General features: G+C 41.7%; 1 protein-coding gene and 1 pseudogene across 1 annotated transcript in view; one reads left to right on the forward strand and one right to left on the reverse strand.

Moving 5' to 3' along the window:
* Positions 1 to 10,812, forward strand: part of igdcc3 (immunoglobulin superfamily, DCC subclass, member 3) — an 83,593-nt gene extending 72,781 nt beyond the window's left edge. The window contains exons 8-14 of the mRNA XM_088991982.1: positions 3,245 to 3,492; positions 4,429 to 4,593; positions 4,914 to 5,102; positions 5,914 to 6,018; positions 6,124 to 6,259; positions 6,350 to 6,557; positions 7,827 to 10,812. Of these exons, the coding sequence (XP_088848108.1) occupies positions 3,245 to 3,492; positions 4,429 to 4,593; positions 4,914 to 5,102; positions 5,914 to 6,018; positions 6,124 to 6,259; positions 6,350 to 6,557; positions 7,827 to 7,970 (1,195 nt within the window). The 3' untranslated portion in view covers positions 7,971 to 10,812. The remainder of the gene's footprint in view (positions 1 to 3,244; positions 3,493 to 4,428; positions 4,594 to 4,913; positions 5,103 to 5,913; positions 6,019 to 6,123; positions 6,260 to 6,349; positions 6,558 to 7,826) is intronic.
* Positions 1 to 16,163, reverse strand: part of LOC148900355 (uncharacterized) — a 47,506-nt pseudogene that overhangs the window by 15,847 nt on the left and 15,496 nt on the right.

Consider the following 16,163-nt stretch of genomic DNA (forward strand, 5'->3'; position numbering starts at 1 on the left):
ACACCTTGGGTCTTGTCTGATGTGGTATAACCCTGCCTCGATGGCTCTGGTGTTCAGGGCCTGCTCTTGGGCAGCCAGGATGAGTGCCTCTGTGCTGTCCTTTAGGCCAGCCCTCTCTAGCCACTAGGACTTCTTGAGATCAGCCACTTCTGCTATGGTTCGGTGGTACATCCCGTGTAGGGGCTTTTCCTCCCATGATTGTCCCTCATCCAGCACCTCATCCTCTGTTCCCCATTGTCTGAGACATTCTCTGAGTACATCATCCGTTGGAGCCTTCTCTTTGATGTATTCATGGAGCTTGGATGTTTCATCCTGGACAGTGGCTCTCACACTCACTAGTCCCCGGCCTCCTTCCTTACGGCTTGTGTATAGTCTCAGTTTTCGGGTCTTAACATCCGTGGTCTGGATCTCTTCCTTTGGCCACCTTATTATTCCTGCAGGGTATCTGATCACTGGCAGGGCATAGCTGTTTATTGCCCGGGTCTTGTTCTTGCCATTGAGCTGGCTTCTGAGGACTTGCCTCACCCGCTGGAGGTATTTGGTCGTAGCCGCTTTCCTTGTTGCTAGTTCAAGGTTGCCATTGGCCTGCGGTATACCTAGGTACTTGTAGCTGTTTTCAATGTCTGCTGCTGTTAGTCACCATCCGACTACATTTCTCCAGCCCGAATGAGATTCCGATATCACTGCTGTAGCTCCTGGTTGTGTGGATCAGGGAGTCTATGTCCCTTTCGCTCTTAGCATACAGCTTTATGTCATCCATGTAGAGGAGGTGACTGATCGTAGCTCAATTTCTGAGGCGGTATCCATAGCCTGTCTTGGCGATTATCTGGCTGAGGGGGTTCAGTCCTATGCAGAACAGCAGCGGGGAGAGTGCCTCACCTTGGTATATGCCACATTTGATGGACACTTGCGTTAGTGGCTTGCCATTGGCTTCAAGTGTGGTTTTCTACATCCTCATCGAGTTTGCACCGAAGGCTCTCAGGGTCCTGTTGACCTTATACAACTCCAAGCATTCAGTGATCCATGTGTGTGGCATCGAGTCATATGCTTTCTTGTAATCAATCCAGGCTGTGCACAGGTTGGTATGTCGGACCTGCAGTCTTGTGCGACTGTTCTGTCAACCAGCAGCTGATGTTTGGCACCTCTAGTATCTCTACTAATGCCTTTCTGTGCTTTGCTCATGTATTGATCCATGTGTCCACTTATCTTACCCGCAATGATGCCTGACATGAGCTTCCATGTTGTGGAGAGACAGGTTATTGGGCGATAGTTGGAAGGAACTGCACCCTTTGAGGAATCCTTCATGATCAGGATTGTTCGCCCATCATTCAGCAACTGGTTCATTTGTGGTGCTAGGCGCTCGTGGAGAGCTGTGAGTTTCTTTAGCCAGTAGGTATGGACCATATCCAGGCTGGTGCCGTCCAGTTTTTCATGCCTGAGACTCTTTCTTGTATATCTGCCGCTGTGATGGTAACTGGGTTCTGTTCAGGGAGGTTGCTGTGCTCCTCTTTCAGAGTCACCAGCCATTGTGCACTGCTGTTATGTGCGACCTCCTTCTCCCATATGCCTTTCCAGTATCTTTCAGTTTCCAGCCTTGGAGGGTCTGCTCTGCTATTAGAACCCTGCCACTGAGCGTACACTTTCGCAGGTTGTGTTGCGAACAACCTGTTTATTCTTCTGGCCTCATTCTCTTTCGTGTACCTCTTTAGGCGACTGGACAAGGCCTGGAGCCTTTGTTTGGCAGTTTCAAGTGCTTCAGGTATGGTTATCTGCATGTACCTCTTGGGTATTGGCCTTTTATTCACACCTCTCTGGGTCTCCGTCAATTGACTCACATCTTTCTGAGCCGCCTTGATCTTAGCCTCCAACCGTCTTTTCCATGGTGGGTAATGAATCTCGTGGCTCTCATGGTTGCTCTTGTAGCCAAGCATCTCTAGGATCACTGATGCTGAGGCGTATATCAGCTCATTGGTTTCCGTGATCGTTCCGGTCGGGATCGTTCTCAGTGCTGCATTCACAGTTTCCATGAGACTTTCAGGTGGTACTTCACAGAGCCGTTGTAATCGGTTTCTTAGTTGCCCAATTTTCATTCTTGCCATGATCTTATCTCTCAGGTCAGTTGCTGCCTCGCTCAGCATTTCATTCATTGGGGCTGGCTTCCCAATTTCATCATTCATTGGGGCTTGCCTCCCAATCTCTGGTTGAACCTCTTCCTCTGATGTGGCAGCCTGGGGCCCTTCACCTCGGAATTTGTGTTGTACTTTATCAATCTCAAGTTGTGATAGCAATTGCCGTTTGTGGATATTGGAACACTGAGCTACTAGTTGTTTCGTGGTCAACCGTGACTGTGGGTTTCGAAGTAACCATTCAACCCCCATTCTCCGCATGTAACCCCTCTGACTAGGGTTGCTTGAGTAGTAGCATTCCAACAGAGCCATGTTATCGCATCTCGTCCATCTCCGCTTTGTTCCAGTAGCCCATTTTTCATCAAGGTGCCAGCATGTCATTCCATTTATTGTCTCTCATCATTGTATGAGGTAGGCATTAGCGTGAAGGGTCTTGCCCAAGGACCCACACTGGATGATGTTTTTGTGCTCATTTTTCTCTGCCCCAAGTGGGATTCGAACCATCGTCCCCCATATGCCAAACCGACGCCTTATCAACTGAGCTATCCAGCCGCTTTAAATGGCTGTTTTTTTTTCAATTACAGCCAATGGCAAAGAAAATCCAGTTTTGCATATATATATATATATATATATATATATATATATATATATATATATATATATATATATATATATATATATATATATATATATATATATATATATTGGCTGTAATTGGAAAAAACAGCCATTTTAATAAGCTTTAGTACGTGTGGTGCTGTATCTGCATTCTCCGTTTGTATGTATTCTTCATGAAAACAATATTTGAAACATTCTTAGTCTATCAGTGGAAATTCTGCAATTTATTGAAGTCAATCATGTAATTCTTCAGTCCAGCCCATATCATTCTCAATTTCTGAAAAGAATCTTGGATACAGTATGCATCATAACTACTGTTTGTGTCTTATGTCCAGGTTATTCTTAAATTACAAGCATTGTAAACTTGCTGAAATGTATCCGTGTATTAGCCAATTACAACGCTCATGTGGGTTTGTGTTATTTTCTGACTGCAATGCCCTACATCAACTGCTATTTTTTCATGCTAATGATAGTAAAGATGGTCTTTCTCCCTTTCTCAGCACCCTGACAATATATAGCATCAGTCAGGACGACGAGGCCATCTACCAGTGCATTGCTGAGAACAGCGCCGGCTCCACGCAGGCCAGCGCTCGCCTCACGGTGCTCTGGGCTGATGGACTCCCTGGTGCGCCCACCAACGTGCAGGCCAAGGCTCTCTCACCCAACAGCATCCAAGTGGCCTGGAAGGAACCTGATCAGAACACACAGGACATCATCGGTTATGTGCTCCACATCCGCAGGACTCCAGGTGAGGATGCAACAAAATCCACAGAGCCACGTGCAAATGAAAGGGAGACATCCGTCCATCTCTTTTCAAATCCGCTTATCCTCATTGGGTTCATGGGTGTCTTCAAGCCTATCCTAGATGTCTTTGTGGGGGTCCGTGCGAGACACCCTGAATTGGTTGCCAACCAAATTCAGGACACACATAGATGAATAGCACTGACAATGATCCATGGGGAAACATTTTTGTCTTCATTTTAGCTACATTGCATGTTTTTGGGAAACTTGGATAAACCATGTTGGCAAAGCGAGAACCGGCAAACAGGAACCTGGAATCAAACCTTTCACCTCCTTACTGTGAAGTGGATGTTAACTAACCAGCCCACCACCGTGCAGCTAAAGAGATCCAATATTTAATCAACATGTATTAATGATCAATGCAATTGGATTGCACATATGCTAACTATTATGGACAAATTATACAGTACATTATACATATAAGCTATAGCTTAGTCCCAGCGGCTTTCCTCCTCGATACATCTCCCTCTTGTGTAATTAAAAGCCCCGCGCATGAGCCAATACGGTTGCTGCAATTACACTTGCAGGATGGCATGGCCTGATAGTTTAGGGCTGGAAGAAGATTGTGGTTATGGTCAGGTTGTCTCTGGTTTAAGAGCAATAAAATGCACTAGCTCCCCCAGCCCCTTATTGCGCTCCCATCTCTACCTCTGGCTGATTTTCCCAAGACCATCAAGGCCAAAGTAGATTAGCTATTCATTAAGAGCCAGAAAAACCAGTGAATAAGCAATAACCATTAAATGATGGCAGGAATAGATATATTGTCCCCCTCTTGATCTTTTCGTAATATCACACAGATGGGAAATAAAATGTAATTTTAACCTAATTTCTCTGTCACTTGATCCCTTTTTTTACTTTGCCTCTCTCCGTTGCTCACAATAAGACCCAGTTGAAATGGAGTACGAGGAGGCGGTCAGTAAGGTGACGCTGCAACAGATCATCCGTGATCTCGAGCCTTCCACCAGTTACACCTTCTACGTCAAAGCATACACGTCCCATGGGGCCAGCAAGCCATCAGACAGTGCCACGGAGAGCACTCATGGGGAAGGTGAGAGCTTAAAACTGCATGCATACAGATCACATCTGTTGCACTAGTCGCAAAAGCATTGTTGTGAGAATTTGGTGTTCTTTTACTGTACATTAGCAAAAATGCTCAAAAGAAATGTAATACAGTTGTATGTATGTATGTATGTATGTATGTATGTATGTATGTATGTATGTATGTGTATGTATGTATGTATGTGTGTGTATGTGTGTTTTATTTTAGAGGTTACTTAAAAAAACATGGTGAAAATATGCTCTAAAAAAGACATGGTGAACATATTTGCAGTATGAGGATATTCAATGATATTTTGTTTTGTTTTGCAGTTCCGGCACCTCCCTCCCTTTTCGCCAAAGTTGTAAACAGCAGTGTAGTGCAGGCAATGTGGGAAGCTTCCACCAAGATGGGTCAACACCAAGGCTTCCGACTGTATTACAGAAGAGCCCACTCAGCAGTGTTTACTGGTCCCATTTTTTTACCACGCAACGCTACTCAGTACAACATCACTCAGTTGGGTAAGAAGAAGAAGAACAGATTAGTTCTTGAACTAATTCGGAATAGAGGTGCTAAGCTATTCATACACATGCATCCTCCCTGAGTCAAACTGTTCCAACAGACTTAAGAGATGTTATTCATTTGTAAGTTAGAAGTTATGATCTGGATACCTGTTTTCTGATCCTCTGGCATTCTATCAGTACTGACAAATGATGGAAAACTTATAAAACTAACCGGCTCAGTGTCAATTGAAGCTGTCACTGGAATCTAACGGTTCAGTCATGATGGAACTTCTAAGTGCTTCGCCGATAGCTGCCTGTTTTGTTCCTGAGGAAAATTGCGTCATCTACCTTGCGTGTATTTGTTTATGTTATGAAGATACAATGGGGTTGCTTCGTGTGGACTGCATTACCTGTATAGAACCATACAGTTCAGATATCTGCCAATAAAGTAAGACAAGAAGAGGGAAAAAAGAGACAAACATTCTCTTTCAGTCTGACTGTAACATCATTTAGCAGATTTTGAAGTGATGTGGCAGAGACAAAAGCAGGAGAGACATGAAGTCATTCAAGTAATGATGACGCAGCCCTGATTTATTGCACTATGTAAGAGGTGTACCTTCTACAAAACACAAGCATAACAGACTCACTGCAGGCGAATCAGTGCATACAAAATCTTTCTAGGAAGATCTCCATTTTTATATAATACAAAGTTGAAAAATGCTCCGGGACTCATTGAGGAGTCGGTTTGTGACAAGCTCCCAGGGGTCAAAAGTGTTTTTTCTCTAGAATAAATTGATGCTTATGGTGTGAATATCTGTGTCATGACTAGATCCTTCGCTGGTTTATGAGATAAATCTACTGGCATACAATCAACACGGAGATGGCAATTCCACCATGCGCTTTGTTTCACTACGAGAGGCTTTGGAGAAATCTGGTAATTGCAATGCACAAACTCAACGGCACAATCATTTTGCTGTTACAGTGCAAAAAGGCTTTAACGTCTGCACTCGTTTGAATGTGATATGTCGTATCTCGCCAGTTCTAGATGCCTCTTGTGACTGTTTGCAAGATGAACAGAGCAAGACATCCACCACTGGCATTATAATTGGTATTCACATTGGGGTCACTTGCATCATCTTCTGCGCTCTCTTTCTTGTCTTCAGCTACCGTGGCAGGTGGGTTCATGATAACGCCCTCTGATAAACCATGTTGGATTAATGTGGCTCTCTGATGTGTTGTGAAATCGTGGTCGTGGTAATCCATAGGTTGATGATCTGCAAGGCAGCTCAGGCCACCCCCCAGGCAGCAAACAGCACAGTCTTGGAATACTCTTCTTCTCAGGAGGGCTCTGGCCTGAACGCAGCCACCCGAGGAGAAATGGAGGTCAATTGCAGTGCCAGAGGGAACAAAATGGTTGACATCAAGGAGCGAGAGAGACTCTTCCCTCAACTCAACACGCAAGACCCACGCGTGGTGAGTCCCCACCATGTTGTGGCCACGGTGTCTACATGATTTGCATTTGTGAACCCAAATGCCCTCGTGTCTAACTTTTTTGACCGAAGATCAACTTCTTGATCAACCAACCGCCCATAATTAACCCATTACCAGACACAGGTCATACAAGCCCCTAAGATGACACAACTGAAAAATAAAGTAGATAGAAAAGAGTTTGTGGATTTGTGAAAAGGAAATCACTGTCAATCTTCATCAAGTCCTTAATTCAGAGGCATGCGATGGGATAAGTGTCATTGCTCACATGTACAGTTTTAAAATCCTTCTCTCAGCCCTCCAGTTTCCCATTGTTTGCCCATGCCCTCAATGAATCATACATGAAGTAGACTCTGAATGATCATAATAATAAAAGATAGAGTGCAACACCTCTTATCACAAGCTACTATTCCAAACTTTTAAAACAACAACAATTTCCGGTCATATAGGTCACGGGCCACCTTAGGTTAAAGGTGACAAGCTTTTTTTTTTTTGTTATTGTGCGACTGATAGGATCCTATCGGTGCAGTGTGCCCTAACACAAAAAATATAGAATTTTAATAATACACACATAAAAATAACGGCACACAAATGCACAAATGTGTTGTTGTTTTTTTTTTTTTTTGTTTTTTTTTGGTCTTCCAGACTCCTCACAATCAACTTGTGAGCACTTTACTTGTTTACTGGTCAATCGCAATCGATGTATTTTGCCTACATTATACTGCATACCACCTCCAGGACCTTACTGAACTGCATGTGGGCTGCATTTGAGTACCTCAAGTGTGAGTATAGTTTGGTCATTCATCCAGATTTTCAGTCAGCCCTGACCTCTTAAATGTTATCTTCTCTAAAAAAATTGTTGCGTGAATGAAAATACATCAAGTCTGATGGTGAGGGGGTTTTAAAAGCCAAGTCTTCTGAACTCATTCATTTCTTGATGGCATTTTTGATTTGAGGAGTTTCGGATCAACACAACCATTAATAAATAATAGTGTTAAGTAATTGGCAGTGATTTGGCGAGATGGCGCGATCAATTTGCACTTTATCAAGCCACTCATTCCACGGTTGTAGTGTCTCGCCCTGCTCAAGTGCAAAACCTGCACCCCCTATCCCTTCTGTTTCTATTTCCAAAACACATTACTCAGCACAGGGGTAGATTAATAAAATATTCATAAGAACTTACCGTTTGAATCAAACCATATTCAAAGTGACTTTTTTAAACAATGCAATTTCTCTCTCTACGTGGCTTTTCAGGCTGACACAACTCTCTTGACCTTCTCACCAAACGACACGCATCTGTCCACAATACCACTGGACGACTTTACGGTTGAGCAGGAAACCGAAATATCTTTCCATGAGCCCCCTACGACACGAACGGGTCAACATAACCAAGGCTAATCAATGTATGAAATGTCTACTCAGCGTTTCTCTCACTCAGGTTTTCTTTTGGAAGTAGTTTGCATTTTGTGCAAAGATTTTTATTGGTAAGTTAAGAAGTTCTACAGAGTCGAGAACTGGTTTATGGGGAGTTATTTTTTCGCCAGGCTTACCTGTGAAGTGTTCTTTACTCTCACTGTCCGATCATGTGCTTATTTTCTGGTGTTTGGCAATACGCAGAAGAGAGGCCCCAGATGTCCTTGTTATACAACGATATTTCTTTTTTTTTTTTACTTTATAAAACGATGTGTCTTAATCATCTCTATATCAAAGTGGTTTTAAGTTACTGGTCCTATTACAGTAAAGTCTCGTTATATCGATATTCAAGGGAGTCCGAAAAAATATCGATATAACCGGGACTATCGATATATCCGACCCTGTTTGCATGTAATTTTCTCCGTGCGTGCATAGAAATAGTATCGATATAACCGGGACTATCGATATATCCGATATCGATATAACGAGACTTTACTGTACTACTTTTCTGTGGATGTCAAAGACACCAGCTGCCTGCTCACTGACAATTCCATCGTGTTCCTCACAGAAGACCGAAACCTTCTTCCAGGGTCATTTTTTTCTCAGGACTTAGTTTGTTTATTTTACCCCCTTGTTAATTCTGGGCCTTCATCCACGCTCTAGGCATGTGCGAACCTTTGTTTCAACAAAAACCTACCTCAGCCGGAATGAATGTGTTGTGGGAAGCCTTGGACGGACTTTATCTTCCCCGTTGTTCTCACTAAGTGTACATGCAGAGAAACTGATGGGTCAGAATTCTAAGATCAGGTGCCGCGCTACCTCAGATGTCAAAAATCATATCTCCTCTTGTGCTTGTTGAAGCAGGATGAAAAACGAGTATCCAACATGAAGCACTTCCAAAATGCTGAAATTAATGTTCTACCTCAAAAAAAACGACATTGTTAATGTTGTCACTTTTGTAGCTGATCAGTGTCAATTTATTGCATCATGAATATTCCTTCTCTCTTCCGTTTTAAGAATTTGGTGTCAGTCAATACAAATTCTTTCAGTTCCACACTTAATATAATGTAATGTCCGCTGGATTGCATTGTTTAACTATGCTGTTCCATTTGAAAGTCATATTTTACTCTGTTTTACTTCACATTTTTTTGGAAATCACAGCTCATTTAGTAGAACAAAACACTCCTAAAAATACACCGCAATGTACATGGTATTTTCCAGACAGTTTACAGGAACTGCCAAGTGTGATATTTAATGCTCAATTGTACACCCGCACCCTGACATAAATGAGTAGTATGACGATCTACGTAGGTATGTGTGTGTGTGTGTGTGTGTGTGTGTGTGTGTGTGTGTGTGTGTGTGTGTTTGTGTCTAAATGTATGTGAAAGTCCAATTTGGTGTTTTGTTTTTTTCAGTATTCAACGCAAGCACAAAAGTGACATATTTTATACTTTAGCCTGCGTAGCCCAATACTGTGGTCAATCATTTACTCATTCGCTTGCTGAGAGTTAGATGAGAAGGTTGATGCTATTTATTTAGCTTGTGAGGAAGCATTGGTGTAATTGCTTACTTGGACTTGCATTGCTCTTAGCAAAGTGAACAAAATGGATCCCACCTTTTGGCTGTCCAGATAAATCCTTGGAAGGGAATGGCATGCTCAAACTCCAATTTCCAAACCGCTCCTCTTAACCTGAGTTGCAGGTGAGCTGGAGCTTAACCCAGCTGACCTTGGGTGAGAGGCGCAGTACATGCAGGACTGGTAGAGACTCGATGGCAGCAAGGAATGTTGCACACATACACACGACAACCTCACTCTTTCACATCCACCAACCTTCTTCTCTAACTTTCACAATTAACACAAATGTTTGTCCAAATGCTGAACAATTCAGAATTATTCATCTTCAGTCTCAGTGACGTGCTTCAACTAGGGTATGAGCAAAAATGAAGGCGCTGGTGAGACATGAAAGTTGTTCTTTACTGCCCTTCTGTTTTTGACAAACATGAATGTCAGAGCTTCAGGAACACAATCCTGCGGAATTGCAATCACCACAGACAGTTCTTGACCGTGTGTCGTCACAGGGTCTCGCTCTGAAATGCATTTATGCTACCTACCTCAGTAGTTTCTGTCTTTTTTCAGGTCTTTAAGGAATCAATACAGAGTACAAATATAACTACATTAATATACCGTACAAACAAATGTAAATAGTGTACATTCCATAGTCAGCATTCACTGGACGGTAAGTCTAGTCCTGATTGCACGCAAACGGTAAACAAACACACCCAAAACAATTAATTCCGATGTAGTGCTCGCATAATCACAGTTAATGTTCTTCCTTAGTTTTTAGTCAATGTGAATGTTCGACTTTATCAGACTACTTTTTCCTGTCTCAAATTGGAAACATTGTTTTTGCCATCAGTGTTTGCTTTTATTGTGTAGCCTTGAATAAAGTCCAACGAGCAAAAGTAAAGTGGGTTGCACTTACAACACATATTACGTATAAAATGTCTTGTGTATTATTCAGTCAACAGTGTCAGTCAGTCAACATAATTTCGGGTTCATCTCCCGCAGGAAATTGTTCGTGCGGCTCCTATGCATGTGTCAAGCATGAGTGTCACACGCTTTAACTTGATTCACGGATGGGATACTACAATTATGATCATGTTTACGTGATTACACTCTGATCGGTCAGTGTGTGAGGTGGCCGTATACTATACGAACTGTAAAATGTAATGAGGCACTCTCAAGCTGTTGTCTCCCTGTCGGGTGCTAAGACACCCACCGCTCAAGGCATCAGAGGGAGTGAAAAAAATACAGGTTGTTTGATGTCTCTGGTTTGCTTCCGTTGAGTTTACGTCCTTTGGTCTACTATTACAGGTGTTCAGGAAATTGGATTTTCGGGACGCTCGATATACATCAGTATATTCAGTCAATGTAACAGTAGCTGCTTTACTGTACTTTGTTATGCCAAAATTGCTATTAGCAATACCGTAGTGGTAATGGTTTGTGTCCACATTTCAGAGTTCAAAAACATGTTTAGCATTAGATCGATGCTAGAAATATTATGGTTTGATTTGCGGCAATGTACTGGTTAATAAAATAAGTAAATACATATTCAGTTGCAGGATTGACTTGATATTTACTACTGTGTAAAACCAGGACCCATGTTAGATTGACATTCTGTAACTAGATGTTAAACTGACAGAAGACAGGAAGACAGAATCAATTCAATATCTGTTCATCAAAGAACATTACCAGAGCTAAATTTCCCAGGGCCAGTAAGTGAATGTGTTGAGGACACGGTGGCATGACGAGCCATCAGAAATGTATAATTAAAGTTGAACACACTTTGAATCTAATTGCTTTAAGTACCAAGTGGTAACTGTCAAGGAAATGGCCTGTTATTGTTTAGTTTTTTTCGTGGCCTCCAAAAATTCATAGTATAGTTTGCATCCACCGCTTGATGCAATTAACCTTTGCTCATAATAAATTTTACGCAAGATATGATCGACCACGGTGAAGCACCAAATTAGCATCCCGTATGATTGTGAATTTACTACTTGTCCGATGCGTTCATCTCTCCTTTTGGAGACCCTCGGCCTGTACGTTTCAATGTTGAGCTTTTCCAAGTACAGTAAAATTCTCGTCAAATGGTAATATTATGCTATATTGTACTCGTGTGCTTGATATTTGAGATTGGTCTTACGTCTTGGTATACAATCTGTCAAGTAAGAAGCATAGTGAAGGTCCGAAAAGTAGTATGCAGAAAGAACTACATTGGATCTGCATGTAAACTGAAATGCCAATGTATTATTTTAGCTGGAAAACAAGTGTTGGTGCATTATTATTGGACTTGATATGTAGCCAGATATTAGCCAGAAAATGTGATGATCTCAATACGGTGCTGTTGATGGGCCTGTCGCACATGGTCGCTCAAGGTCCCTTGGTGGTGTGTTCATGAAAATAGGATATTTCGCTTCATACATCTAAATCTGTCTTGCTCTCACCAAAGCCTGATGATCTTCTGATCCACATCTCGCTCCCACCAGTCATTCTCACGTGAATGACTTGTGGCGGTGTCCCGTGACCTCGAAAGTGACAAGCTGTCTCCATTCCCTGTCATAAAAAAAATAAAAACAAGAAAAAAACGCTTGCTTGAGCAGAATGTATCTTCTCTATTGATGTTGTCAACACGATTTAAAGCTGTTTTGACATTAAATCAAAGTGGAGTGCTGCAGGTGTGAATGACTCCAACACCTGCCCAGTGAGTTTAGCATCAAATCTATGGCGATACTTGATTTACTCACGCCACATCAGGTTGAATTATTTTATATTTTATTTACAGCCTTGGCAAGTTTTGCAAAGATTCAGTCATAAATGGGTGAAGGCATTAAAATATTTTTCCGGTTGAAAAGATATTGATTCTATGCATTGTATTTTTTTCTTGTATTGCTTGTGCATATCTAATGTGATCAGCAAGAAACATAGACACAAAACTGAAAAATTTTCTAGTTTAAATTTTTATCGCAAACGGTGCTTCATTTCCAAAGTTATTAGCATCCGTTTTAATGCGTGTCCGCGTGCGTGCGTGGGTGTGTGTGTGTGTGTGTGTGTGTGTGTGTGTGTGTGTGTGTGTGTGTGTGTGTGTGTGTGTGTGTGTGTGTGTTAGTTGCCGTTTATGTGTATGAGCACCGATGTCACTGCTTTTACTGTTCTTCCCACAGTTCAGTACAGATCAGGTCAGCATAAATCTGAGGTTAATTGTTGTCAGGGATCATCACTGAAATCGCGCCGCAAATTTCTTCACTGAAATGCCAGTTTATACATTTGTATAAATATATACATATATTGTATGTGTGTAAAAAACATGACCAGTTTAGTGGTTTGTATTGTTTTACAATTACATTGTGCAACATTGATTGAAAGAAATAAATAGTAAATTAGCTCTAGTATTAACAATTGGTCCTGTCTTTTTTGAGTATGTGGAGATGTATGTAGTACAACAAAAATGTGTTTGCCTCCTGTGGTCCAAATGAGTATTTCATACAAGATGAACAGAAGCTCAATAAGAACCATTTTATCAAACAACAGGACGCCTGCAGGGACTGTGCTGGCTGTCTGTGATTGGCTAAGGAAGATAAGATAAGAAACCCTTTATTTGTCTCACAATGGAGAAATTCCCAATTTACAGCAGCAAAATTATGAAAGGGAGGAAGTAGAAGAACAAAGACTATAAATAAATATAAAATATAAACATAAGCATATTGAAACTGGAGGAGTAGAGGTGAGTCAAGGTTTTCAGGTCTGTTTTAGTTTGAAGCTAATATGTTATGTACTGTAGGTGTATTTATTTGTACATGAACATAAATGGTTGTGGTTAACTCAAATGTTGATTGCATTATCACCGGGGCTGAATGGAATTACAAGCAGTGGTGCTTCCATTGAAATGAAGACTTCTGCACTTCCTGTAGAGGAGAAGAAGAAGCAGCAGCAGACAACAAACATTTATAGCAGGGGTCGGGAATCTTTTTGACTAAGAGAGCCATGAAAGTAAAATATTTAGAAATGTTTTTCAGTGAGAGCCACACGCACGCGCACATACAAACGCTCGCGTGCGCGTGCACACATACACACGCGCACGTGCGGCCACTTTTAAACAAAATATCAGAATGTATGATTTAAAATAACTTTGTGATAGTACTCACCGTTAACACGAATGGTTTTCCGTTCCTCGTGATTGGTAAAAATCCAGGCAAACGATCGGAATGAAATTCAATTTGCCGGTGCAGAGGCGAAGTTACTGCTATCTAGCCTGCACACGGCTCATAAGCTTCCACACTTGCTATCTGCAATCTACTTCTCGCAGAAGTATGTTGATGCTAACGTTCACATGGGGCTTGTTAAAATGTCACTGACATTCGACTGTTTCATCGATGCTATTGTTTCATTGCAAATTAGAATCAGAACATTTTCTCTCCTCTAATGCGCCGGTGCATTCACGCTGAAGTGCACTAGTTAGGCTCATTTAAAGGGGCGTTTACCTGTTTCAACATGACGGCCACTATCATCCAATCAAAATGGCGCTTTCAGCCAACTGTAGCCCCAACGGGAAATGAACGGCGAAAAAAAACGACAATATGTATTTAGTTTTATCGGCGAGCCATATGCAATCATCAAAAGAGCCATATATGGCTCGCGAGCCATAGGTTCCCGACCGCTGATTTATAGCAGGTGTATGAGAGTCTAAGTGTCGTGAATTGGATTATGACCTTAGCCGCAAAGCTGAAATCTCGTTAATGAAAGCCATTTTAGACTTGAAATAAAAACTGTTTGGCATTTTAGGAGTTATAACAGCTCCCCGTAGCCATAAGTTGAATAAATTGGCACAAAATCGTTGATGAAATGGTCAAAGTTTTAAATTGTGAGCTACGTGAGTCACTGGAAAGACACTTATGTTGTAGATCGACTGATAGATAGTGCATTCAATTTACCATTTTAATCACACTGGCAGGGGTGGCTTGGACAGATTCACGGACGGACTAACTTGCAAATACTTCTGGGGGCATGGCGCACGCCATATCAGAACATGTTGGGTAAAAGGAAACAAATGTTGCTGTCTGTCAAGGCTGAAATGGTTTGTCACTGTCAAAAGTAAGCCTCCCGGATGGAGCTCCGCCGAGACTACAAATTGGCAAATTTATGGTTTCGACAATCCTTAAAGGCAACAAAATCATGGCAGAGTTCAAGGCGTACAGTTTGAAAGATGATCATAAACGGCTGTGCTCCTGAGCAGGTTTTGTGTCCTATAAAATCTTTTTTTTTTCCATAAACGAGGTTCAACTGTATATATCATGTCACAGTGCTTCAATGGTCCTGCTCTTCTCCCCTTTGATTTTATTTAATTTGAAATGAAAATAACTTCCACATTACTCAACTGTCTGCTGTCTGCAATTACGTTGCATCATTAATGATAGTGTTGCCTGAATTTTGTATGTACCATTTTATTATGTCCATCTGTCTCATTTTGGGAAGACGCACAACTGTATTCAGTCCATCACCACTGGGTATGGTTTGATAAAGCTCGCCTTGACGGGATATATCAGATCTGTCTGTTTATTCTACCCAAAATATTGGTACATATCAGATACATATCATATTTTTATGAAAGAAAAGGTCTGAGTGTATAGATATTGTATCAGATTTCATTAGGGGACGGGGAAAGGGGGGGTCCTTTTTATGCTGCCATGTGGCATAGCCAAATTGCCAATTGAGCGCAGTGCACATCCTACCCAAATATCCAGTGTGCACCATGAATATTCGGTACATGTGTGCTTATATGAAGACATGATGTAATACCGATGTATACTGAACAGCATGACTGAAAGACTGAACAAAAAAGTGTAGTACACATTTTGCCAAAGAAAAACATTGGCAGACAGTTGTTAAACCACAACATAGATGACATGTATTAATTTTATTCACACCAACTGTCAGGGAAAACACATTGAACAATTTATTTGACTTTCTATGAAAAAAAAGAAGATTAACCAACCAGATGTTTCCTTAGGGCAGGTGGGCACTCCTGGTCCTGGAGGGCCACCCTCCTGCATGTTTTCCAAGTCTCCCTGTTACAATACACCTGATTCAAATAATTAGATAATCACCAAGCTCTGCGGAAGCCTTACATTGAACCTGCTCATTTGAATCAGGTGTGTTGCAACAAAGAGACTTGAAAAACATGCAGGAGGGTGGCCCTCCAGGACCAGGAGTGCCCACCCCTGCCTTAGGTTGAAGTAAGGCCCCATTTTAAATCTCATCTCCAGCTTCACGTATGTTGATTTCTTTTTTTCTTTCCTCCTTTGCTTTTGTGATAATGAAAAATAATTAATTTGGCCTCATTGCGCATTCAAAGATGTAGCCTTTGCCTGTTGGTGCAAGTATGATTGGGTGTTTGTCGATTGTCCGTTAAAAGTCAGCTTTGATTGGCTCCAGTGAGTGAAGTGCCCCTTATCACAAGAAAATGGCCGTCAAATAAAAATTATATTTCATACATACTCACCATACATACCATGCGATACGATTCAAGGACGGCGCCGCTTTGTGGGAACAGTATAGCTGCAGGAGTTCATATCACGGTCCATCAAGGCATGATTGGATGAGTTTGGTGTGGGAGACCTTGA

The sequence above is a fragment of the Hippocampus bargibanti genome, linkage group LG03, assembly GCF_051943395.1.
Source record: "Hippocampus bargibanti isolate YZ-2025 linkage group LG03, ASM5194339v1, whole genome shotgun sequence".
NCBI classification, from domain to species: domain Eukaryota; kingdom Metazoa; phylum Chordata; class Actinopteri; order Syngnathiformes; family Syngnathidae; genus Hippocampus; species Hippocampus bargibanti.